General features: G+C 55.8%; 7 protein-coding genes across 7 annotated transcripts; 3 read left to right on the forward strand and 4 right to left on the reverse strand.

The window, feature by feature from the left end:
- Window positions 1–58: 58 nt before the first annotated feature.
- IUM83_08255 (72 kDa inositol polyphosphate 5-phosphatase) lies at window positions 59–3,876 on the reverse strand (the record flags this gene model as incomplete). Its single annotated transcript, XM_067932618.1, has 4 exons — window positions 59–2,374; window positions 2,467–3,389; window positions 3,479–3,584; window positions 3,661–3,876. 4 exons carry the CDS (start codon window positions 3,874–3,876, stop codon window positions 59–61), a joined length of 3,561 nt encoding a protein of 1,186 aa, XP_067790132.1.
- A 998-nt stretch (window positions 3,877–4,874) lies between these two features.
- Window positions 4,875–6,203, forward strand: IUM83_08256 (WD repeat-containing protein 92; the record flags this gene model as incomplete). Its single annotated transcript, XM_067932619.1, has 4 exons — window positions 4,875–5,158; window positions 5,263–5,807; window positions 5,918–5,969; window positions 6,119–6,203. 4 exons carry the CDS (start codon window positions 4,875–4,877, stop codon window positions 6,201–6,203), a joined length of 966 nt encoding a protein of 321 aa, XP_067790131.1.
- A 103-nt stretch (window positions 6,204–6,306) lies between these two features.
- On the reverse strand, window positions 6,307–7,888 carry IUM83_08257 (Sporangia Induced Dynein Regulatory Complex Protein; the record flags this gene model as incomplete). The annotated part of the gene is made up of 3 exons (XM_067932620.1): window positions 6,307–7,566; window positions 7,643–7,746; window positions 7,813–7,888. The coding sequence occupies 3 exons, from the start codon at window positions 7,886–7,888 to the stop codon at window positions 6,307–6,309; spliced, it is 1,440 nt and encodes a 479-aa protein (XP_067789971.1).
- A 180-nt stretch (window positions 7,889–8,068) lies between these two features.
- Window positions 8,069–9,971, forward strand: IUM83_08258 (Presenilin-like protein; the record flags this gene model as incomplete). The annotated part of the gene is made up of 8 exons (XM_067932621.1): window positions 8,069–8,142; window positions 8,226–8,411; window positions 8,486–8,533; window positions 8,597–9,002; window positions 9,074–9,136; window positions 9,210–9,515; window positions 9,593–9,736; window positions 9,816–9,971. 8 exons carry the CDS (start codon window positions 8,069–8,071, stop codon window positions 9,969–9,971), a joined length of 1,383 nt encoding a protein of 460 aa, XP_067790139.1.
- Window positions 9,972–11,204: 1,233 nt separating this feature from the next.
- IUM83_08259 (uncharacterized protein) lies at window positions 11,205–12,707 on the forward strand (the record flags this gene model as incomplete). The annotated part of the gene is made up of 4 exons (XM_067932622.1): window positions 11,205–11,885; window positions 11,956–12,272; window positions 12,341–12,613; window positions 12,689–12,707. 4 exons carry the CDS (start codon window positions 11,205–11,207, stop codon window positions 12,705–12,707), a joined length of 1,290 nt encoding a protein of 429 aa, XP_067790138.1.
- A 405-nt stretch (window positions 12,708–13,112) lies between these two features.
- Window positions 13,113–15,000, reverse strand: IUM83_08260 (NOT transcription complex subunit VIP2; the record flags this gene model as incomplete). Its single annotated transcript, XM_067932623.1, has 6 exons — window positions 13,113–13,656; window positions 13,737–14,261; window positions 14,330–14,399; window positions 14,468–14,552; window positions 14,626–14,874; window positions 14,935–15,000. 6 exons carry the CDS (start codon window positions 14,998–15,000, stop codon window positions 13,113–13,115), a joined length of 1,539 nt encoding a protein of 512 aa, XP_067790017.1.
- A 391-nt stretch (window positions 15,001–15,391) lies between these two features.
- On the reverse strand, window positions 15,392–15,668 carry IUM83_08261 (Pleiotropic drug resistance protein 3; the record flags this gene model as incomplete). Its single annotated transcript, XM_067932624.1, has 2 exons — window positions 15,392–15,438; window positions 15,503–15,668. 2 exons carry the CDS (start codon window positions 15,666–15,668, stop codon window positions 15,392–15,394), a joined length of 213 nt encoding a protein of 70 aa, XP_067790018.1.
- Window positions 15,669–22,520: the final 6,852 nt, after the last annotated feature.

The raw sequence follows: 22,520 nt of genomic DNA on the forward strand, positions 1-22,520 counted from the left end.
GTAAAAGAAAATAAATAACTTTTGAACAGGGAGATCACATCCTCTCTGCAAATACCACCTACATGGAACATAAGATGTCGCCGTGGAGATAACCCACGTGCTTGCCTCCCCACGTGAGGGTCACATCAAATGGGATCGGCTTGGCTTCACTAAGCACGGGAGCCGCATGCATCATCAAGTCCGACTCCTTGAGGCACAGCACACCCTGGCCACCGTGGCCCTTCTCGGCTTCGATGCTGATTGCAATGTGTACCCCGCCATTGACTGCCTTGGTGATAGCCGAGTGCGTTATACCGTTCGCCATTGCCTCCCTCCACGACGCTGTGCGGAAGTTCGTGTAGGCTAGCTGAGACTCTTCATCATCGTCCACGCGAGCGCTGGATTGGAAGCCGTTCTGCACCAGGTGGGCGACTTCGTACACCTTGCGCTGGAGAGCATAGACGTCCTCTGACGGGAGGGGGAAGATGGTTGAGATGCTCACTGGCTCCACAGGAACCAACTCCAGCCGACCCGCAGCTAGCGCGGAGAGACGGTCGTTAGTCATCGATAAGGGCTGTGTTCCTCCCGGCCCGACCGTGAAGTCCGAATACTGATTAGGAGTAGTCGTCCTTGTGCTCGTGTTGCTACCGGAACGCAATCGGCTCTTTCGCAACACTCGCCCGACCACCTGCGCTATCGATGACTTTCTTCGACTCATCGATATCCGAACGCTGTGGCGTGATGATTCGCCGCTGCTCGTAGTGCTGTTCGAATTGATGGCGCCGCGACTGCTTTGACTCCGCCTACCTGTCGTTTGACTGCTTGATTGGTTCGACCCATGGCGTGATCCATGTCCTCGCCAACGATACCCCGCATTCTGTAGGATAGAACCACCGCCGCCGCCTCGCTCTTCGTAGGTCCAGATATTCGCATCCAGCTTTACGAGTTTGATCTTGAACTCGTGAACGTCCCTCTTGTCGCGGAGGGCATGATTGCCCTGGCGCAAATCAGCAATGGCAGCTTCATCCATATTGTACGAAAAGAAGCGGTCAATCTCCAGCTCGTAAATGCTGCACACTGGTTTGTGGGTGGACGTCACGATTTTCTCGCACGACCAATAATCGACATTTTTGAGTCGCTGCTTCGTGTCACTCAAGGAATGAGCCAAGATGCGGTCCTTGTACGCAGGTGGCGAGTCTCCAACCAGCATTTCCTCGTCAGGTTCGCAGAAAAGATCTCGGCATGAACGCTCCCCCATCATCGAGAACGTCGCAGCAATACCAATCTTGCGCGGGAATGACGGCAAGAACCGGATGGGAGGCTCTTCAAACCCTGTGAATATCTCCTTGGCTTCAATTGATGCGCGCAGTTCATCGTATCGAAGCACCTCCTGCCACTTGCGAGCCGTGTTCTCGGTGACCAAGTCAGACTTCGCCAAGAGATCTCGGATCTTTTTGTGGTGTCCACGAGCAAGCGGTACGAAATGACCGCTGGAACCTAGTCGATCCACTGCACGGTGTTTGCTGCCCGAAGCGGATACTCCTTGACGTCCATCTGGAGCGTGTGTTGGAAGCTGATCGTCCAAGAAAGAAACCCAATTGCTGGGTTTGTAAGCCTTTTCCTTCTCAGATTCTTCGGCTGGGTTGGCTCCTTCATGGATAATAATTGCCAGGCTGTCAGGGTCCCGATCATCCAAGAACGGTGTGAGCAGATCTGGTTGCCGCGGAAGGCGATCAACTGGCGACTTCAGCACTGTGAAAGGAAGGTCGTCCTCGCAGGAAGTAAATACTTCCTCATAAATACTGTCACCACTTGCTGATGACGAAACTGCTGCACTGCTACGCTGGGTATCCCAGCTTTCGCTGCCTTCCTCCAAAATAATACCGTCGTGCTGAAAGTCTGCTGATTTTTTGTTGCTCTTTCCCTCGGTTTTGCGGATTGCCTTGATCTGCGCTTCAATCGCGGTATCAGTTGCTCTCTTCAGCGACTCAGCCTTGTACGCTTGATCGATGGATGCGGCCAGAGTAGAAGTCGACATATCCACGTCGTAGTTTAGGTTACCAGATAGAATCGTGTGGTGGTAGAGATTCGGAAAGTCCACCGCAGCGCGGTCCGCATCCATCCCAAACGAGTGAATGAGGCTAGAAGCAACTGCGTGTTTCGTGAACACGTCGTTATTCCCTGGTCTGTAAAGCCGCTGGGAGCTGTTGCTTATCGAAGTACCGAGGTTGCAAGACACAAATGCGATAGACGCATCAAAATAGCGAATGGGGATACCGACGACCTCGTTAAACGTCTTTCGCTGGGCCCAGATCCGTCCATCGGCTGCTTGAAACTTCGCGTTACCACTGGCATCGTCAGCATTATTTACAAAAACGATTTGACACACCGAAGCCTGAATAGCATCACACGCCAAAGCACATATCACAATCGTATCAGCGTTAAATAAGCAAAGATTTTCCCCTCAAGCCCGACCGTGACACTTACATCTTGAACGTGGCCACGCACAGCCGTTCCCGCAATCGAAGTGATGGAACGGTAGGCTGCGGGGTAATTCACTTGAAGGAGATATCCTCGGATCACCTGCTCGATCGTCTGCACTTCGACGCAATGCTGGAGCGAGAACACATATAAGTCCTTTCCTGGCGGGATCCAGTCTTCCAGGTTGCTCGGACACGGGGTCCAGTTCATATCGAAAGTGGTGATGAAGATCGCCGCCGTGCCCATGTGATGCCGCTCCTGTTCGCGCATTCGCACGGACTGGCGCAGCATGTCTTCCGAGAGCTTGCTGTTCTTCGTGGACGATCCGACATTGCTCACCCACGGCTCGCGCACGTGGCGCACCACCCAGATGTGGAACTTGCCGTAGATGACGGCGTTGATGAAGCCCTGCAGCGGCACGATCGTGGCGTGCAGCAGGTCCAGCGTGAAGGACGTGTTGCCCGAGAAGGTGGCGTAGGCGCGGTCGACCACGGCCGGCAGCCAGCAGAGGATGAAGCCCGAGATGTAGACCGTGAGGTTGTGCACCACGGCGTAGTAGGCGTCGTTGGCGTCGTCGTTCTCGTACGTCTTGAGGCGCTTCTTCATGTTGATCTTGACCAGCACGAGGAACGTGGTCATGGCGATGCCGCCCACGATGACCCAGAAGTATAGCACGCCGAACATCCACCAGAGCTCCTCGGTGCGGTTGTCCTCCACCACGACCCAGCACCAGAGTCCGGCGTCGCCGAACTTGTTGAAGATGAGGCAGATGGACGGGATGCCCAGCGTGAAGAGCATGGTGCTGAGGATGTACCACTTGATCTTCTTCATGAGCATCTGCTGGTCCTCGCCCATGCACACCCAGCGGTACAGGTTCAGCGCCATGATGAAGTTCCACGCGATCGGCGCGCCGTCCCCGAACGTGATGACTAAAACCCCAGCAGCGACAGTAAAATACATCTATCAGTACAAAAAATAACAAAATAATACATGGTGTAGCAGTGTGGGGGCCGCGTACTGAAGGCCTGGATCTTGCAGATGGGCGTCACGGGGTCGCCCGCGTCCTGGTTGAAGGTCTCCGTGGGGAGGACGCCGAACGCGCGGCCCGTGGCGCCGAAGAGGTCCTGCGGGTGGGTCGTTAGCTAGAGTGTTAGTGCTGAGGCTAGAGCGAGAGGGTAGAACGGGGTAGAGCGGCCCTACCAGGTAGGCGATGATGTGGATGAGCTCCTTGGTGACGTCCAGGTGGTGCGCGGAGCCCGCGTAGAGCGACAGCGACTTGGCCTTGAGGCGGCGCGCGTACCAGTAGCGACCGATGATGTAGAAGGCGCCGATGATGGACAGCACGGAGGACGTGGCGGACGCCACCGTCTGGTAGTGCTGGTGGCGCGCCTCCACCGCCGACGACGGCGTGCCCATGGCCCAAAGTCTCAATTGCGAAGTGACTCGGTTCTGCAGTCGAAGAAGCGGGAAGGCTGCGCCGCCATTTTACAGTTTTTATTACACGATATCTAAAAGAGGATTATACGTTTAAAGAGGTGTTTGGAGGTTGGTGGAGGATTCAACAGAGAATGCTGTTTAGTGGGTTGATGAGGTTTAGTGGACGTGCAGACTTGCAGCGGGGTCAGCAGACGCGATTGGCCGAAATGTCAAGTGACACACAGGCGTAAGAGTGGGACAGATACGCCCCGGCGCTTGCACGCCAGTCTCCACGCGACCTGCACCATGGTCAAGTTGCTGCTGCCGATGCTCCTGCTGGTGCTGGTGTTGGTTGCTGCTAGGGCCATCGCATGGTGGCGGCCACCGCCGGCGAAATGGCCGTCAGTTTCAGCCTGGCTTAACACGCGGCGTCTGGCTCCGTTTGACCATCCGCCCGCAGGAGCCTTGAAGCTGTGGCCGCAGACCCGTCTAAGCGCAGCGCTTGCACCAAATCGAGAGCCACATCACAGCCCGGCCGAGAATGCCGGTGGTTGCCCCTCTACGCTGGTCAAAGTCTCGCAGCGACGGCAAGTGTCGAGGCAGCGAACGAAGCGCTGCCGCTAGAGAGATCTGAGCAGTAGGACCCTTGGTACGTGTACCCCGCACACTTCTGCGACCGGCCAAACAGCAACAGCGACTGTAATATAATAGTACGGTCAAAGCACCGTCGGAGTCCCCGCATACGTTCGGAACTGCGCCCACATCCCATCGTAGAGTCTGTCTCTATGGCCGCGTCATTTCAGTCGTGCCTGTACCCATCTCAGCACGGAAAGGGTTAACTTGTATGCGCTTCAATTGGTGGAAACAGTATAACTCGGTTACATCGTCCCCGCCAATCAGCGGCCGCTGGACGCGAGGAGACGCGAGCCAAAGGTTGACATGGATACACGGAGCATTGTATCAATCGCCGTCTCCTCCGCCTCCTGCAGCCCGCCGCCATGGACACGACGGACGCGCCGCAGCTCATCGAGCACGTGAACCAGAGCGTCAACTTCACGCCCAACGACTGCCGCTGGATCCCCGGCTCGGCGCGCTTCGTGGCCATGGGCATCTACCCCAAGGCCACGGGCGCGCTGACCGTCTACGGGCTCAACCAGGGGCAGCTCAAGACGCACGCGGTGTTCGAGAAGCCGCACGGCATCAAGTGCGGCACCTTCGGGGCCTCCGCTCTGGAGGACCGGCACCTGGCCACGGGCGACTACGGCGGCGTCATGAGCGTCTGGTAAATCCCCACCCAGAGCTCGAAAGAACGAGCTCGAAAGCTCCAGAATTGAGCCCGCAGTGGCTAATAACAGATACTGTGCTGTTGTTCTGTGCTATCTGCAGGGACCTGGAGAAGGCAGACGTGCCTGTGTACTCGGCACAGGCACACAAGTCCATTGTGAATGCCATTGACGGCTGTGGGGGCCAGAACATCGGCAGTGGGGCTCCCGAGATCGTCACGGGCGGGCGCGACGGCTGCATCCGCGTCTGGGACGTGCGCGTGCCAGAGCCGGTGGTGACACTGGAGCCCAAGGAGACGGACACGGCCCGCGACTGCTGGACCGTGTGCTTCGGCAACTCGTACAACGACGTGGAGCGCTGCGTCGTGGGCGGCTACGACAACGGCGACATCAAGATGTTCGACCTGCGGACGAACTCGCTGCGATGGGAGACCAACTGCCAGAACGGAGTCGTCAATGTGCAGTTCGACCGGAAGGACATCGAGATGAACAAGTTGCTGGTGACCACGCTCGAGTCCAAGTTCCGCGTCTACGATCTGCGCACGTTCCACCCGGAGCAAGGCTTCGCGTGCATGACGGAGAAGGCGCACAAGTCCACGATCTGGCAGGGCCGCTTCCTGCCGCAGAACCGCGACCTGTTCATGACTGGTGGAGGCAACGGCGGATTCAATCTGTACAAATAGTACGTGGTGTCCCCGTGTATTGTGTAGATTGGGGTCGGTAGATCTGACGTCTGTTGCTGTTGTATGTATCTTCAGTCATTATCCACTTTCGAGAACGGCGAAGGACGCTGACGGAAGACTGTATGGAGTATGCGGCACAGTCGAGCTGCTTAACTCGCGAGTGCTGTCTACTCAGCCCATTGTCAGCATGGACTGGAGGTACGTCAAATGACTGCCACTTGACTGAAAGTGGCTGAGTGTTTTCTTGCTCTGACTCATGCCATTGCGATTTTACAGCCCGGATCGTGAAGGTCTCTGCACTTTGGCGTGTTTGGATCAGACTGTCCGTGTCTACATCGTCACGAAGACTAACAAGTACTAGGCCGCGTTGCCGAAGCACCTGCCTTTTGATGAACGAGGTGTACCAGTAGCTCGATCGCTTGTTCTGCATTTATTTCATAAAGGGAATCTAAACAACTGTCCACCTACTCAACCGCTACAAGCCCAGCCGGGTTCACGTTCACGTTGGAGGTCAACGGTTTGAAGCCGAGAGCTCGGATTTCCTCCTCAGGGATGCCAAACTGCGTTAACTTCTCTGTGAACGTACGCAGTGTGTCGTTGTAGGCCTTGCTCTCCTTAGTCACGCTGTATTGCAGCTTGCGGATCTTGGTGTTCTTCGAATCCAACAATGTGCCGAGCGTCTCGGTCACACGGCGTGCCTGCACTGGATCAAGGTTCGCAGCGAGCAAAATCTCTTGTAGTTGTGCACCTTTACGGGCGTGTTGGTCGTCCATTGCGGCGAGACGCTGCTCCAGGATGAGGTTCTTGCACTCGCCCTTCTTGTGGATGGTCTGGACGGTGTGCTCGAAGGTGTCGTAGAGCGCGTTGCGATCCGACTCCATGGTGCGGTACTTCGTTGTGAGATCAGCTTGTCGTTGCTTGAGATCGTGCACTTGCTGCGCGAGATACAGCAACCGCGCCTTGGCATTCCGCAGCGAGAGTTTGTCCTTCTGTTCGTCCTTGAGCTCGTGCCGCAGATGCTCCACCTCCTGGATCGCAGCAGCTAATGGCTCCGATAGTCGTTTGTTCTCCTGCGAGACGTCGTGCATTAGCTTCGTGTTGGCCGCTGCCTTCTTTTTCATAGCGGCGATCTCGTTCTTGAGCGAGTCGATGAGCCGCAAGTTGTCCTTGGTGATGTCGTTGTAGTAGTTTTTGATCTGCGTGAAGGCCTTCTCGTGGTTCTTCATCAAGTCGTTGATGTGCAGGTTCTTGCGCTCCTCGATTTCGTGGATGTCGACTTTGCGGCGCAGTTCGAGCGACTCCTGAAGCTCTCGCAGACGCTGCTGGCAACGGCCTTCAAGTGCTGCGTTGTTCTTCTCGAACTGCTCGCGCAGCTTCATCAGGTTTTTCTCGTGGGCCTGCTTCATCTGTTCGATCTCGTCTTCGTTGGACAGGTCGCGCTCCTTGAGCTCGAGCTTCAGCGACTGCTTGGTGCTGCGCAAGACGGTCTCGCGGTGCTCGTGCAGGTCTCGCTCCTCGTCCATGTGGCCCGTGCCGTCCGCCTGCACGCGCTTGAGGTTGTTCTTGTGCTCGTAGTCCAGATGCTTGACCTTCTGCACGTACACGCGCACTTCCACGCGGTGGTTGTCCTCCATGACCTCCATCTCGCGGTCCTTGGCCATGATCTGGTTCTCGTGGTCCTGGATCTCCTGCTTGGTGATCTCGTAGAACGACTCGATCATGTCCTGAGCACCACAAAAGTGTTAGCGGAGACCTTCAAGTTGAAGTTGTTGACACGAAACAAGGCAACTGTATACGAACGCGTTCGTGCTGCACGTAGTTGCGGTCTACTTGGGCCTTCTCTAGCTGCTGTCTCAGCATCTGAATCACCTCCTTGAGCATCGGCACGTCCATCGTGTCGTACTCTGTCACCACACAAACTTCAGAACCAAGGCGATTTGTTGCTCATCATCGACACTTCGAGGACGTACCCGAGGGCTCCTCCGGCGGAGGTTCCTCCTCCTTCTTGCCCTTCTTGCCCTTCTTCCCCTTTTTCTTGGGCCCCATGGTCCACTCCACCTGCTTCGCTCTGTAGCTCTAAAAACTAGCGCTAGTGCGGAGGACGTTACGCTGGACGAGGTGATGGTGACCCTTCCTCGATCAGGCCGCTGCTGGTCAAGATCTCGATCCCGCACGGCCCCTCGAGCCCTCCGGTCTGCACTCGACGCAAGCGAGCGGGTGACGTTCATGGGGAATGCGCGATCCAACTCGAGGATCTTGGCGAGCGTGCACTACTTGAGCGTGTCGGGCGACGAGACCAAGTGGGTGTCGTGTGGTGACAAGCTTTCGTCGGTTCCTTCCTGGTTGACACGCATGAGTGCTTTTGCCTGTTGACGCGCTTCAGCTCAACGATGTACGAGAAGCCTCTGCTGGACAAGAGCATTGTGTACGACGATGTTGCACGGGGCAAGGAGCGGCAACTGCAGCAAAAAGCTCGAGACGACTCGGTCGATCTGGGGACGCTGATCCACCAGCTCAACAGCTTCTTCGCAGTGGTCTGGCCAGTCTCCACTGCGATCATCTGCTCCAGGTGTGCACAACGGATAGATTCCCTTGACCACTATGATAGGGCCTCGCTGATCTCAGTTGTTGCAATTGTTGCAGTCTCGCTGCCTCGTACATCTCGGACCCTGCCATGAAGCGAGCCATGACGTACGCTGACGCTAATTTTTCACTAGCGCATTGATTGACTAACGAACTAGCGTTTTGGCATAGGACGTACATGTACTACCAAGACATCGACTCGTCCGAGCTGTCGACGGCTGCGAAAACAGAGGAAGCGCTGCTTAACGCGCTTCTGGTGATCATTTTCATCGCCTTCCTCACGTTTGGGATCGTGCTGCTCTACAAGTGCAACGGCATGCATATCTTCGCAGGATATTGCATCCTGTACTCGGCCGCGTTGCTGGGGCTCATGGGCTCCAAGCTCGTCATCATCGTGCTGTGCAACAACTTGCACTGGGTCATAGATCGCATCTCGCTCACTGTCGTCATGTACAACTTCGCCATGGTGGGCGTACTCAGCATTTTCTACCAGAAAGGCATCCCGGGAGCGCTTGAGCGTGGATACCTCGTCGCCACCAGCATCATTGTCGCTTGGCAGCTCGCACAGCTGCCAGAGGTGAGAATCGATTCATTATGCGATGTGATGTACTCATCATACCAACCTAGTGTTTTCTACTACGGTGGTAGTGGAGTGTATGGATGCTCCTGCTTCTGCTAGGCTTCTGGGACCTGTTCGCTGTCTTGACGCCGGTGGGTCCTCTCCGTTGCCTAGTCGATCTCGTGCAGGAAAAGGGGACGCCAATTCCTGGTCTTTTGTTTGAAGCCGATGTGGAGAATGCCCACACCGACGAAAATACCAGCGTCCAGCAACCAGCCAGCGCCCCGAGAGGAAGATTTGCGACCCGTGACACAATGCCCGAGGAGGTCTTCATTCAGCGCCTGCTGCTTGCTGGACAAGCTGATCACGTGGTGCAAGATCGCAATGCGGTCGATTCGTCTCGGTTCCGGCGTCAAGTTCAAGCTTTTCTCTACGACCAAAACTCCCAGTGCCAGAACCGAAGCGACGAGCTCGCTCACAACTTTGAGCACAACCAACTCCGCCTTTGGAGAAATCTGTACAGCTTCTATGGTGTCGACTACGTATCAAGGCAGCAGCCATACCCAACTATCCAGGTCGTATTCGCTGGTTCTGGTGACATGCATCAGAGTCGTGGCGGTGGTGGCGAGGGACAGCAAGAAAAGTCCATCAAGCTTGGCCTGGGCGACTTCATTTTCTACAGTGTGCTGGTTGCTCGTGCGTCTCTTCATGGTTTCGCAGTCTTTGCGGCCTGCTTCCTCAGCATCCTCGTCGTAAGTGGACTCTGCGCTAGCTCCTGGTTTACTGTGTGGCTGCCACGCCTAACCAGTTTTGCTGTGACATAACTTCCAGGGCCTAGCTGTGACTCTGTACTTGCTCGCACGCTTCGACGCCTTGCCAGCACTTCCGATCTCGCTGTTCTTGGGCATCATCGTCTACCTGCTCACAATCACCCTCGTGTCGCCGCTGCTGGACGAGCTCCAGGCCAGCAACGTCCTCGGCATCTAGAACGCAGTTACTCACCGTCGGTTCTAGCATCGTGTCTCGGGCGCGGACAAGGACACGGCATGTCGATAGCGTAGCACACCGTTTCTCGGGTCGTTTTAGGGGAACTTCTTCGCGGGCCTCTTGGTTGTAGTGAGGAACCTTCCTGAGTAGTATCTTGAACGGCGCCCGAGCGAGCACGTGCCACGTTAGTCATCAAGACGTCAGGCCGAGCTTCTTGATGGTCGATGAGGTTGCAGCTCATGCAGCGTCGTGCGTCTAGCTAAATTTTTGCCAAAGCTTTTGCCCCGGAATAACATAAACCAGGAAACCTCGGGGCCGTTGATTCACGTCTAAGTTTGCAGGAAAACCGGCCGCACGCCAAAATTGCCACCAAAACGACGCGCGCTGCATCCCATTGCGGTGGTGAACTGCCCCGCGCGCCGGGCAAGTAACTTGCCACGCTTGGAAAGACGCTGTTTGGGGGCGGCGACTGCAGTAGACGAGTCTCCTGGATCAGAGTGCTTGGGCGGCACGCCTCAGCCTAGCCGGCACAGTGCTTGGCAGCCATAGATTTTTTGTAACGGATCCCCTAAAGATACCTGAACCGGCTACAACTTCAACATGGGCGGCAACGGCCGCAAGTCGGGCATAATGAGGCAAAACGAGGCATCGCCCAGATCAATGCGTGCGATTTGGCTGTCGAGCCGCAGCAGCACTCCATCGCCATGAAGAAGAGCCGAGGTGTCGCTGGGGTGCGTGTGGAGCGGAAACAGATTATTCGAGGCACGCGAGGCGATCCGTTACGGCGTCTCAAGCTGGTGGGCTCGTGCCTAATGTGCGCGGCAGCTTTTCCCCGCGCACGCACAGCAGAACTTTTCACGCTTGGTTAGCCTTGCTCCGCCGTTCAGGGTCCATGGACTTTCGTGGTCCGGTATTTCTCCAGCTTTTTGCGTTAGTAGTTTCGCGAAACTACTTGGCTGCAGCCGCCAAACTTTGGCCCAGAGGCATCTGAACTCGAGCTCTCCACCCCCTGCATTGAGAAAAATAGCACGCATTTCTTGAAACTTCCGATCCCTTTTTCGGGGTGCTTCCTTTCAGTGGCCTCGATCCTCGTGCAAAAGAGCGTGAGGGCGTTACTCCCCAGTTGTTTAGGTTCACCCCCGACCGGGTTAGCACGCAGCGTTCCCCAGCATTCAAGCACTCACGCTCACCCGCGGACGAGCTCCGCCCTTCGATCGCAGAGGGGAGTTGAGCATGGAGCCGCCGGGCGCAACGGCGGAGTGGACGCAGGGACGCCACCCGGCGTCACCAACCGTGACGCCCAGTACGAAACTTGAGTCGGTCGCACCGAGACTCGACCAAGCCCCAGCAGGGAAGCATCCAGGCTGCACGTGGCCACCGGAGTCGACCGGACATCAGCGCTCGGAGATGGTGGCGGCGTGGCAGGGCAACGGCGATCTGTCCCGGGTTCGGCAGCTGCACGAGCCGCATGTCGGCGGGGTTTCTCGCTCCGTGCTGCAGCGGTTGTTCGCGATGCCCTCCGAAAGCGCGCCTGGCACGCCAATCCACAGCCCCCGTCGTCGGTGCTCCGCCGCGTCGGCTGCGGTTGCGGCTATGGTGCACAGCCCGAGAGCATTCGCCAACAGCGAGCGAAGCCCCTTTAAAAAGCGAGACCCCACCGCCCAAACGGTGCCTTATCAGTGCTTTTCGCCGACCCCGGAATTCGGTAGTTACGGAAGCAGTAGCAACTGCAGCAGCCGCTGCAGCAGTCCCATTCCAATCAGCCACTTCCCGGACCGCCCGATCCCGTCGGACGACGAAGAAGACGACAGCGAGGAAGAAGTTGTCATGCTGCGCCAACAGGTAGCGCTGCTCATCAAAAGTCTCGAGGACGAGAAGAAGCGACGCGCATCCGAGCAGCACCTCATGCAGACCGTAAGTCAGCACTCCGATGATAGCCACCGGCTTGCCATGTAGTGTACTGACCACGTGTGCGCTACCGCAGAAAATCATCGAGCTCCAGGGCTTGATCCGAGGCAACGCGCACGAGAATGACGACGGGGTGGAGCTGGATGCCGTCGGTGCTGCCAAGAAGATATCGTCGATGGGTCCTGCCTCGGCACGAGAGAATGAAAGATTGGAGAACAACCAGGTCAGGCGGTGGTCGGCTCCAGTGGATGAAGACGATGGTGTCGACTCGTCGCCCTGCGGTTGCTCGCGGAAGCAGGTGGATACGAGCGGAGAGGCGGCTGCCAAACTGCAGCTCACGCGGCTCCGAGCTCGTATGCACGCTATCGTCATCGACACACAACGCGAAACCCAGTAAGTTGCTACCAACGATTATTCAGATGAGATGCTGGCCCACTTACCAGAGCTCGTATTTCGTGCAGAACGCTTCGGGCCCAACTGGAAGGTGCGAAGCGAAGCCACAGCAAGCGGGAGAAGCATATTACGCTCGAGACGGCGATCAAAGTCGCAGCACTTGAGCAGAAGCACGCCGTAGCCACGACTCGGCTTGCGCAGCAGGCCGCAAACAGTGCTGCGCAAGTGGAGAAGCTGCAGACCGAAAAGCAGGAGCTCCTGGCGTGCATGCAGGCGCAACAAGAGCGTCTGAAGCAGCTGGAGCTTGCTCTCGGCGGCAAGCAGATCGTGGATGCCTCTCGGTGAGCGCATGTCGAGAGGTGAAGCCCACACGAGCGCCCGTGATTTAAAATTTCTTATAAGTGGTGTATGTGCAGCCTCCGCATACTGCGATGAAGCAGGAAATGCACAAGACTGGGGGCCAGGGAGGAAGGAACTGCATGAACAGGCAGGCATCAAAATGACACAATAGAACAGAGAGAGGAGAAGCATCAGTGCGCAGCATGTAGACGATCGAAAGTCTACCTGGGCAATCTGCTCTGCTCCCCGCTCTCTCCTGGTATCCCTTACGCGCTTCACAGCAAACAACATAGCTGAAAGTGGTAAGGATTCCACGAACTATAGAATACAATATCAACAGCACAGCCTTGCCACCTGGATACACGCCCCAGTCCGACAGCTTGCCCCCTTTGCCGTTCACCAAATGGACGAGCACATCCACGATGGTGCAAACGCATCCAGATCAACCAGAATGATCATCACCCCAGAGCCGCTGAACTGGTGGTCGAGGTGCGTAGTATATTACGAAGACGCGTTAAACTTCACCCGGATCTCCTCCTCGCCCAAAAGGCCAGCACTGATCGAGTTGATGTTTCCTGTGAACACGCGTCGCTCCCATGTTGCAGTGTCGAAGTACAGGAACTGAGGTGCGAGTGAGCTGTTCGCTAATGAAGGTCCCGTTCCTGAGCCCATCGCACTACCAATGGAACCGATGCTGCCATTGCCAGTTGCACCAGAAGGAGATCCGCTGCTTGACCCCCCTATCGATGAGTTAGCACTACCCGTCAGAAGAGCAGCATCTGCAGGAGATGCACGCTTCAACCAGGTCTTCAACTCAGCGTGGTAACGCCATTCACGGCTGTAGAGCTCCTGTGCCGCGTAGGCCTGCAAAACATCCTTGGGCATCGAGTAGAAGATGAAGAACAGTGTCTCGAGGTGGAACTTCGACAGATGCGTTGTCTTGAGAACCGGCGGTTGGTTGTAGTAGCACATTGGCAACGAAAACTGCGGCTCTTTTGTCAACTGCTCCTCGGACCAGGGCGATGCGAACGTAGGGTACAGCGGCCTAGAGAGAAGAAGAGCACATCGCCTCAAGATTAGCCGCGAGCAATAAAGAAAATTCCACCGGGTCACCGAGCGACTTACTCTGCTGAGTTGAGGTTCAATCCAAGCGACGTCAGATCGCAGCCCATTGCCAAGTTCTTCTTGGAGTCGTTGCCCGGCCGGATGATAGTGTGCAGCATTCCCAACAGTCCGTACTGATTGCTCGGATCCAGCTCACCGTTGCTAACCTCCTCCGTAGTTGCCGCCTGTTCATCTGGCCGGGGCGCTCGGAAGTGGTCGAACGCCTCGGTACCTAGATTTACGCTGCCACTGCTTCCTGCCGCCGCTGATACCTGCGCCGCACTGCCGACGCGGCTACCTATCGAAGTTCCGCCCTTCTGCTGCTCCAACCGCGACGACACCATACCGTCCGCCGCCGACGACGTGAAGCTCGAGTGCCTCTTCAGCTCGGTCGGTGGCCGCAGAGGGCTCTTCTCACTGGCACCAGGTCCGAACGTCGAGAGCGCAGGGAAGTCCTCCTTCTGTATGACGAACTCGGACGGCTGCCCGCGCATCCGGTCGGCCGCCGTGCCCTCAAAGCTCGAGTCCAGCGACAGCGATCCCATCCTGTCCAGCACCAGAGAGGCACTTAGTTCCAGCACCGCCGTCAACCAGCAGCTCCCACGACTGCTTACCTGGATCCCAGCGCGGGGAACTCCGACATGTCCGGCGCCTTGTTCTCCGTCGGCAGCTGGAAACTCCGTCCTGCAGCAGCAGCAACCCATCAATACACAGCAGCAGGAGCAGCAGCAGTAAACCTCTCTCTAGCTCACCAGAGTTGATGCGGTGCAGCTCGTGCGTCGGGGGCATCGCAGCGCCCCCCACCTGCATGCGGCCCACGCCAGAGCCGCTCAAAAACTGCAACAGCAACATAATAATAAAAAAATCAGTCCAGACACCAGGAACCCCAATAACCCCCTGCCAGCCGTACCGAGCTGGCGCCGCCCTGCATCATGGCGCTGTTGTAGCCCCCGTAGGAGCCGTGCAGCTGCGCCAGGCTGGCGTCCGCCGCCTCGGCGTCCATGGCCGCGCCCAGGCCGCCGCCCATGGAGTGGAAGGCCGAGAGACTCAGCTGCGGGCCGCCCAGGCCGTTGCTGGCGCCGGCGCTGGCGGCTCCCAGGCCCTTGGAGCCCGAGAACTCGTCCCGGTGGTAGTAGTACTGGCTGGCGTCGAAGTCCTCCTGCGACGCAGCGATAGTTAGCCGGCGGTTCAGCTAATTCCAGCAGGGAGGGGAAGGCACCTTGTCCTCCGCCGTCTGGATGTTGTCCTTGAAGTAGGCGAACTTGTCCTTGGACGGGTCGATCATGGCCGACGAGCAGACAGAGGCGGCCCCGGCTGCGAGTGAGAGAGAGAGAGAGGGAGGGAGGAGGAGGAGGCCACTTGAGCGTGCTGCTTGGCGTTTCTGGGGTGATCCCCCCGGTGGTGTGCCGCACATAATGTTGGTTGTACAGTGGTGACTCGACTAGATACGAATTAAAATCGAAAACCCTCTACACCTTTTCCAAGCGTAGCTCGGCAACTGCTGCTGAAATTCATCATAACCAAACTCGAATCCATGTACAGTAAAAGCTCTCACTTCCGGTAACGAGGTCCGACCATTTCCCAAGATTTGCAATTTTATTTTAAAGGGACCGCAATGAAGCACACGTAAAATATATATTATAAGCTCAATTGCGAAGCACGAATTATAATATCTTCTACGTTGACGTCTTCGTCGTAAGTAGTGCCATTGGAATCGCCGCACCTTTCGTCTACACCGTTAAAAACAATACCAGTATGTCGGAAGCAGTTTTCTATGGCCGACTTACCCTGCAGCTCTTGCCAAATCTCCTTGCTCCACCTCATTGCCTGCAACTGATCGACGGCGTAGGACTCCTTCTTCAGCTTCTTCACGTCCTTGACCTTTTCGTACACCCAGAGAAGCTGCCTTCTCCTGTACGCCCGCTTGAACAGTGCAATGATGCCGGCGTCCATGGGTTGCAAGAAGGTAAGGATGTATTTTCATCCAGGCCCCCATGGCGTGCTTCTGCTTGTGTCGCTCTGTGTTATTTCTGTAATGAAAACCTGCTAAAGGTTGGCTGTGCGGTTGCTCTACGGCAATGGTTGGTGTGCAGTAGTTCGCGCCAAAACGCCCGCCAAAGTTTTGTAACAATAAACCTTTCCAAATAGATCGCATCTTTGTATCCGGGATATCACTTTATACCAGTACCGGAAGTGGGCGCGCTTACTGTAGCTCAACTGTGAAACCGTTAATTTCTTGCTAGATTTTATATCGAATGCTGACGCTATAATTTATGCGATAATGGAGGTCGCACAAACTTCAATATGGCGTTGGCGCCCTCGCTGTTTGCCGTGCATGGATCCAAGATGCTGTCGCGCCACTGCCGCCCGTGTTGGCGCGAAAGCTCTGGGACTTCGCCCTCTAACTCGGGCTGCCTACGTCCTCACTTTTCGATTTGCATCGCGCCACTTAAACCTGAATGTTCGCGCAGTAGGTATATCGATCAGTACTTAACAGCAGAGCGGCGAGGGCAGCAATAACGATCCGGACCTTCTGAGCAGTGTCGAGTCGCAAGTCGAGGCGGGTGGAGTTTTAGAAATTGATTCTGGTCGATTGGCCCCGTGTCGGTGGCTATTATTCTGAACCGCGACCACAGACACCGCTCTGCGCTACTCGTGGTAAAATACAAGCTGTATTTAAGGCAGTGCTGGCCGTGCTGCTTCTCCAAGGTCCTAGTGTAAGCTACAACTGCAACTGCAACTAAACCTTGAGCTACTGCAACCATGCTTCTGTCCTGCAAGCACGCAATCTACTGCTACCAGTAGTATCTGCTACGCCCGCACAGCTAGCGGGCAGATCACTTCCGACCTCGGCGAGCCAGCCGCGATGGCGTCCGCCGGGCAATGAGGGTCGACCACATCTGCTGAACGTGCCGACCATCAGAATATTGAGTCACAAAACGCTCAAGAAGGACAGGAACATCTTTATGAATAGCTTGCGCGGGTTCCCAGGACGCTCACTCGGGATCGAGACCCAATCATTCCACCTGTATCTGCTACTGACAGGAGGACGGCCCAGTCGCACGCGGAGAAACTGGTTGACGACATGTCCACCGGCAGCATGCAAATCATGTGCCTCCATGTCTTGAGTGACCCCGCGCAATCCGTCCTGGTAAAACTCATTTATGAGGCGTGGTGCGTTGACACCGCGAAAGGCGCCACGATGTGTTGGTCCTCGAAGATGAGACCCGATAGAGCCTGAACTACTCCTTTCGGCCTGAGCCAGGTCACTGCAAGCTTGTAGTCACACGAGCCGCCAAAACAAATGCTCCGACATCAGAATTCGCCATTTCCACGCCAGGTTGTGCTTGCTGCTTGCGAGCTTGAAGTGTACCGCGTGATCCGTAAGCTGCCAGTACATTGCTTCCAATGAAGCATGAACAGACGTCAGGTGTGCCCGCTGAGCGGCAACGATAGCATCCACATTTGCGCATGTTTTTGGTGCGGGTGGGTAATCGTGGAGAGGGCAGATGTGGCGTGTAACACGGTAAATGCCGTCGCTGGTGCAACGCCGCCGAGGCTATCCGCAGGCATGTGGTTCAACCCACTCTGGTCGATTGGCAGCACGGTCGGTTATTCCTGCTACGGTAATTTCAGCTCAAATGCAAAGGCGCGACCTCGTCCAGCACAGTAATAGCCTCAAGCGCGATGCTGCGTTCGCTCGCATCAAAAGGCGTGCTAGCCCAGCGAGAAAGCAAATCACCCCATACGTTCATTTCGCCTGGCACATGTTCGATGTCGTACTGGAAGAGCGCAAGAGTAGACGCCCAACACTGCAGTTTGTCTGCTTGAAAGCGCGTGTTGTTAGAATCCACGGATTTTGGGTCGAAGGTGAACTACAAGTTCCTGTGATCGGTGTTCAAATGGAAGCCGCCCGGTCTGGGCAGTGGGTAACTGAGGCGATTGCACGTCTTAACGATGGCAAAGGCCTCTTTTTCAATTATTGCCCAACGTGAACTCGCACCCTTGAAGCTACCACTGACAAATGCAAGGGGTCGAAAGACCTGCTCGTCCAGAGGCTGGTCAAGCTGCTCCATAGGAAGCTGCAACACCGATGGTCCAACCTTGCATCTGTGTAGACCAGAACTGCACTATCGGGTTTAGGATGAATGAGTGGTATCATTTGAAGTAGTGTTGCCTTGACCCGTGAAACAGCGTCCGCGTGCTTCTGAGTCCACCCAACATGGCGTTGCTGAGGACGGCTGGAGACCTGCAACAGTTTTTGCGGTTGTTGGCTGGATGCATCAGAGCATCCCGCAGTTCAATGCATTGACTGTTGACCTGGGTGAAGGTTTAAATGCAGCTGCAAAACGCATCAGCAGCCGCAAGAAGATCGAACTCCTGTTTAGTTGACTGAGGTCGTCCAAAAGGACCTGCACTCGTTCCGGCGAGTGGAGACACCATCCGGTGAAATCACTTTACCGCACCATGTTGCGCGGTGCATGGGAAGGGGAATTTTCGTGGATGGATCTTGAGAAAATACTGCTCACATCGTTGTAAGAACTCTTCTAGCACATCGAACAGCTCACCAGGAGTTCTTGCAAAACCGAGAATGTCATTCAGCCACACAAGGACCTTTTTGTAAAGCAGTGGACCAACAATCTCCTCCATGGTCTGCTGACAAGAAGCGACGGAATCACTGTCCACCATGGGCACTCTGGTGGGCGTCATCATCCCTAGTTTAGTGCGTGGTCTTCGAGGAACGACTCGCGCAGTGGAGGGTATCGGCGTAGCTTTGCCTTTACAGGGCGCGCCCCCGGCTTGAGGCGTACACGAAGCGGCGAGACCTTGACAGGAGGATCATCCCCCAACTCGACACGGAAGCATCCAAAGTACCGATCAAGGAGCTGCTTGAGTCAATCGTACAGAATTCCTGGTATTCCATTCTCGAGAGCCACTTCACAAGCTTCACTTAGAGCGGACTCGACTTCTCTGTGCTGATCCGCGGCGAAGCAGCGATCCGGCCGAACTCATCGTCGGAGCTGGTCTCGGGCTCTTCACGTAGCTTTGGTGTTGCCAACGCTTGGATCATAGTGAGAGGTGTCACCTCGTCCTGGCCACCCGCTCATAGGGGTTTTGGCACGCGCTGACGACAGCAGGCCATCTGTCGAATACCCTAGAGCCAGCATCGTCGAACGGCTAATGATCATTGTCCGGTCCGATTCCTTCTCATGCATCCATCACTTCAAACCACGGAGCACCAATGGATCTGCTAATGTCTCGATTTTCACTTCCATTAGTGACACCTTGCGAGTGACCCGGATTTGACTGTCGCCTACAGGACACAGTAGCATTGGCTTCTCCATTTGCTGGGTCTCTACAAAGGCGCCTCGACTTTGATCCGCTCACACGAGGCCAGCAGTTACTACAGAGTCGTCCGCCCCGGAGTCAAATACACTGTACACGGAAGCTCACGGTTAATGAGTGTCACAGCGGTTCACTTGTCCTGACCATCCCATGACGCCGAACTACGTTTTGACACAACAGCAACGCGCTTGGTGTTATTACTTTACTCGGACTTGGGGTTCCACTCAGCTATGAGTCGCGCAGCTTCCCCGGGTCCGACATTCGGGTATCGCTTGGCAAGGTGCTCCAGCGAGTTGCATTTCAAAAAACGCTGCCCATTCATAGGCACAGGTCGTTACGGGCCAGATACTCCGGTTGGCGCAGGCCACTCTGGTGAGTGATGCGGCGCCTGGTTTGGAGCCGGCTTGTTTTTTATGTGTTGACTTCGTAACTTACTGGTGTTTTTCGTCGGTGCTGCTGCAGGCTACCACAGCATGTAGGACCGAAGCAGCTCGATCGCCCATCCGTAAAAGCCGATCACATCAGATCGAAGCCGCGTGTACTTCTCATAGCAGAGTCGCGTCCAACAGCTACCCGTAAGTCATCAGGCGCGGTGGCGCGGGGTTACATAAGCAACTAGCAGGTCTCAAAGCTTTCATGAAGTTCCGCTGATCCTGAAGAGTGCTTCCACTGTACGTCGGCTGCATCGGGAGTGATGGGGCATTCGTCAACCGAGAGTCACCAACTCCTGAAGCAGCAGGAGTATTCGGTGGTGACACCGTAGGCATCGGCTCGTCTTCGCTTTTGTAGTGGGTCTAACTTGACTCACTACTTTAGCTTACACGTTGCGCAACGTGTATGAGGAAGCGTAAGTACTTAGTAATTACTTAGGTTAATTATATTTGAATACACAAATATAAGTTAAGTAAGAAAGGATTCCAAGTGACTTAGATTAGGTAAAATGAGAACTGTATTGCTTGTAAATTGATCTTCCTCTAAAATCTGCTAAAAACTGTTTATCATCTATGAAAGGGTTGACAGCGGCTGGCTGTCAGAGCCCCGCTAATATGCATGTCTCTGATTGGTAGAAAGATGCTGCTTTCTACCAATAGGATCTTTGGGTATGTGTGGACCACTCACTGTGGTGGTCCACTTCAATGTATCCATCGGTGTGTCTTACACCAATGTGAGGAAGTATCCAAAACGTTTAACAGATAACCTATCTGTTAAATTCACAAGTGGCTTGCAGCCACTTGTACGTGTAACCCCGTTACACCATCCCCCCCTTAAGGTTAGACGCGCGGGGTCCCCGCACGTCAATCTTTTGGAATTGACCATTCGTCAATTCTCCGCGTTTGGAGAAGAAACCCGCGCTCATTCAACGATGAGCGCGCCTCAGAAGAAGTCCGCAAAGTCGGTGGGGAGTCATCTCTCCATCGACGACTACTTCGAACGCCAGAAGGCGAAGTACGGCGACGTCGTCGACTTCAACGACGACGATGAAGACATGGAGGGCGAGGAGGACTCGCCCTCAAAGCGTAAAGACTCAGTGTCGAGCGAATCGCTCGACCCTCACGCCAAGAACGTTCGCCCGCGTGAAGGGGACGAATCGGACGCTTCGAGTTCGAAGCGTTCGCGTACTGAGAGTGATACCCCTCTCGCTTCAGCTGGGGCTCTCAGTACTCCGCGCGCTGCTGCTGCAGCGCGTGATGTTAAAGCTCAAGGCTCTCCGCGCGCTGCGCCTGCAGCGCGCGATCCATGGATGCCGTCCGCGTCCGAGATCGCGGACCGGTTTGGGAACTCGGTACCTCCGAATGAGGTGCCGCTGTACGTATGCAGCGCCATCAAAGATGACGCTGTGGCTGCCGAGCTGCACTTTGATGCGGAAACGCATCAAAGGCGCGATACTACATCGGACTCTTTCATGAGCTCCGATGGTTTCAAAGCAAGAAGACCTCTTCTCGCAGCAAAGTGCCCGAATGGCAGGCACTTTGTCAAAGCTGGAACGCCTTTGTTGAGAACTTCAACAAGAAGCCGAGTGCTTACCGTGATCGGATTAAGCAAGCGCGTGATCGCTTCGAGACGTACTCGAAGCGTGGAAAGCTGGAGCAACTTCATGTTGCTGCGGAGGAGGCAAATGTGCCGTGCGCTGTGCCCGAGGGCTTTCAGTGCACGAAGTGCTTCAGGCGCGGTCCGCTTGAGCGACCGCGACCTGAACGGGTACACGTCGTTCCGTGTGCCCGAGAGTCTCAAAGAGCTCCGTGCTAAGTTCTTAGCACGTGAGGGTTCGGGCGCTAGCGATGATCGCAGCGCTCGTGTTACTCCGCTGCGCCAGCGTGTACTGCTCTTCGTACGCCCTCACCATTTCCGGAACGTCCTCCAGCAAGACGTTCCGCGGCTCCTATGTATCTCGATGGGGAGGAAATCCTCTCCAACGAATACGAAAACGAGCCCCTTGAGGGTTCGTTTTCGGGATACTATGGTCAACAATCCGCTCAACAATCCAGCGGGTTGAGCCGCGGGCGTCACGAATCGGCGGTGGCGGGGTGGGAACACGCCCGGGTATGATCAGCCCCGGGCTGATCAGTATGCGCCTCTCCACGACCGGGTGACCGTCGTGGAGCGTCTACAGAGCGCTGAGTTCGCCGCCCTGAAACAGGAGCTGGCGAACCAGAAGGCCCAAGTCGCGGCGGTCTCGCAGACCGCCTCGAATATCCAGGTCGAGCTGGGGACCCAGATGAAGGGGTTGCTCCAGCGCGTCCGCGCGCTGGAGGAGAGGTTGCTCGTCGCCGAGGCCAAGTCCTCCGCTTCTGCCTCGGCTCCTGCCGAGGCTTCGGGTCAGCCGAGCTAGATGGCTCGTGCTGCAGGTATGGCTTCAGCCGTCCGACGTAAAAGGTCGGATGGAGGCGCATGCTAGACGGTATGTCTAGCGTGTATGCGTTGCCGTGCCGTGCTAACACAGTGAACGGCCCGATGAAGCGCGGAGCAAGCTTGCTTGCTCCGAAATCCGAAACTGCATGTCTAGGCAGGTTTTGTGTAGCTAACAAAACTAATGAACCAACTTTAAATTCATTTGTGTTGCCTCTGCCCGCATTGTCTGCGTTCAGCTTCTGTTGATCAACAGAAGCTGCTATAGTGTCTTGGACAAACCGAATCACGGCTTGTCTTTTGGTGATGAAACTGATTGCTTCCGAGCTGAAGTCATTCAGCTCGCTCTCCGCTAGAGGCCCGGCCTCTGCGTGGTTCTTTGCGGTGTCTGCGCCCTGCGCAGACCCGTGGTCGTTGGCCATGTTGTTGGGGGAGTCTGCGCCCTGCGCAGACTCATGTGGTTTGTCCATTGTTGCAGCTGACACTGTGCAAGTGTCAGCGGTTTTCTGCGGCTGCTGTATTGCAGTCGTAGATCCTCCCCCACTTAAAGTGGGAGCCATCACTCCGAGTAAACTCGGTAGGCGTGGGTGCCGCATGGCATTCACGTAGAAC

This window comes from Phytophthora cinnamomi (genome assembly GCF_018691715.1).
Source record: "Phytophthora cinnamomi strain GKB4 chromosome Unknown Contig49, whole genome shotgun sequence".
In the NCBI taxonomy this organism is placed as follows: Eukaryota; Oomycota; class Peronosporomycetes; order Peronosporales; family Peronosporaceae; genus Phytophthora; species Phytophthora cinnamomi.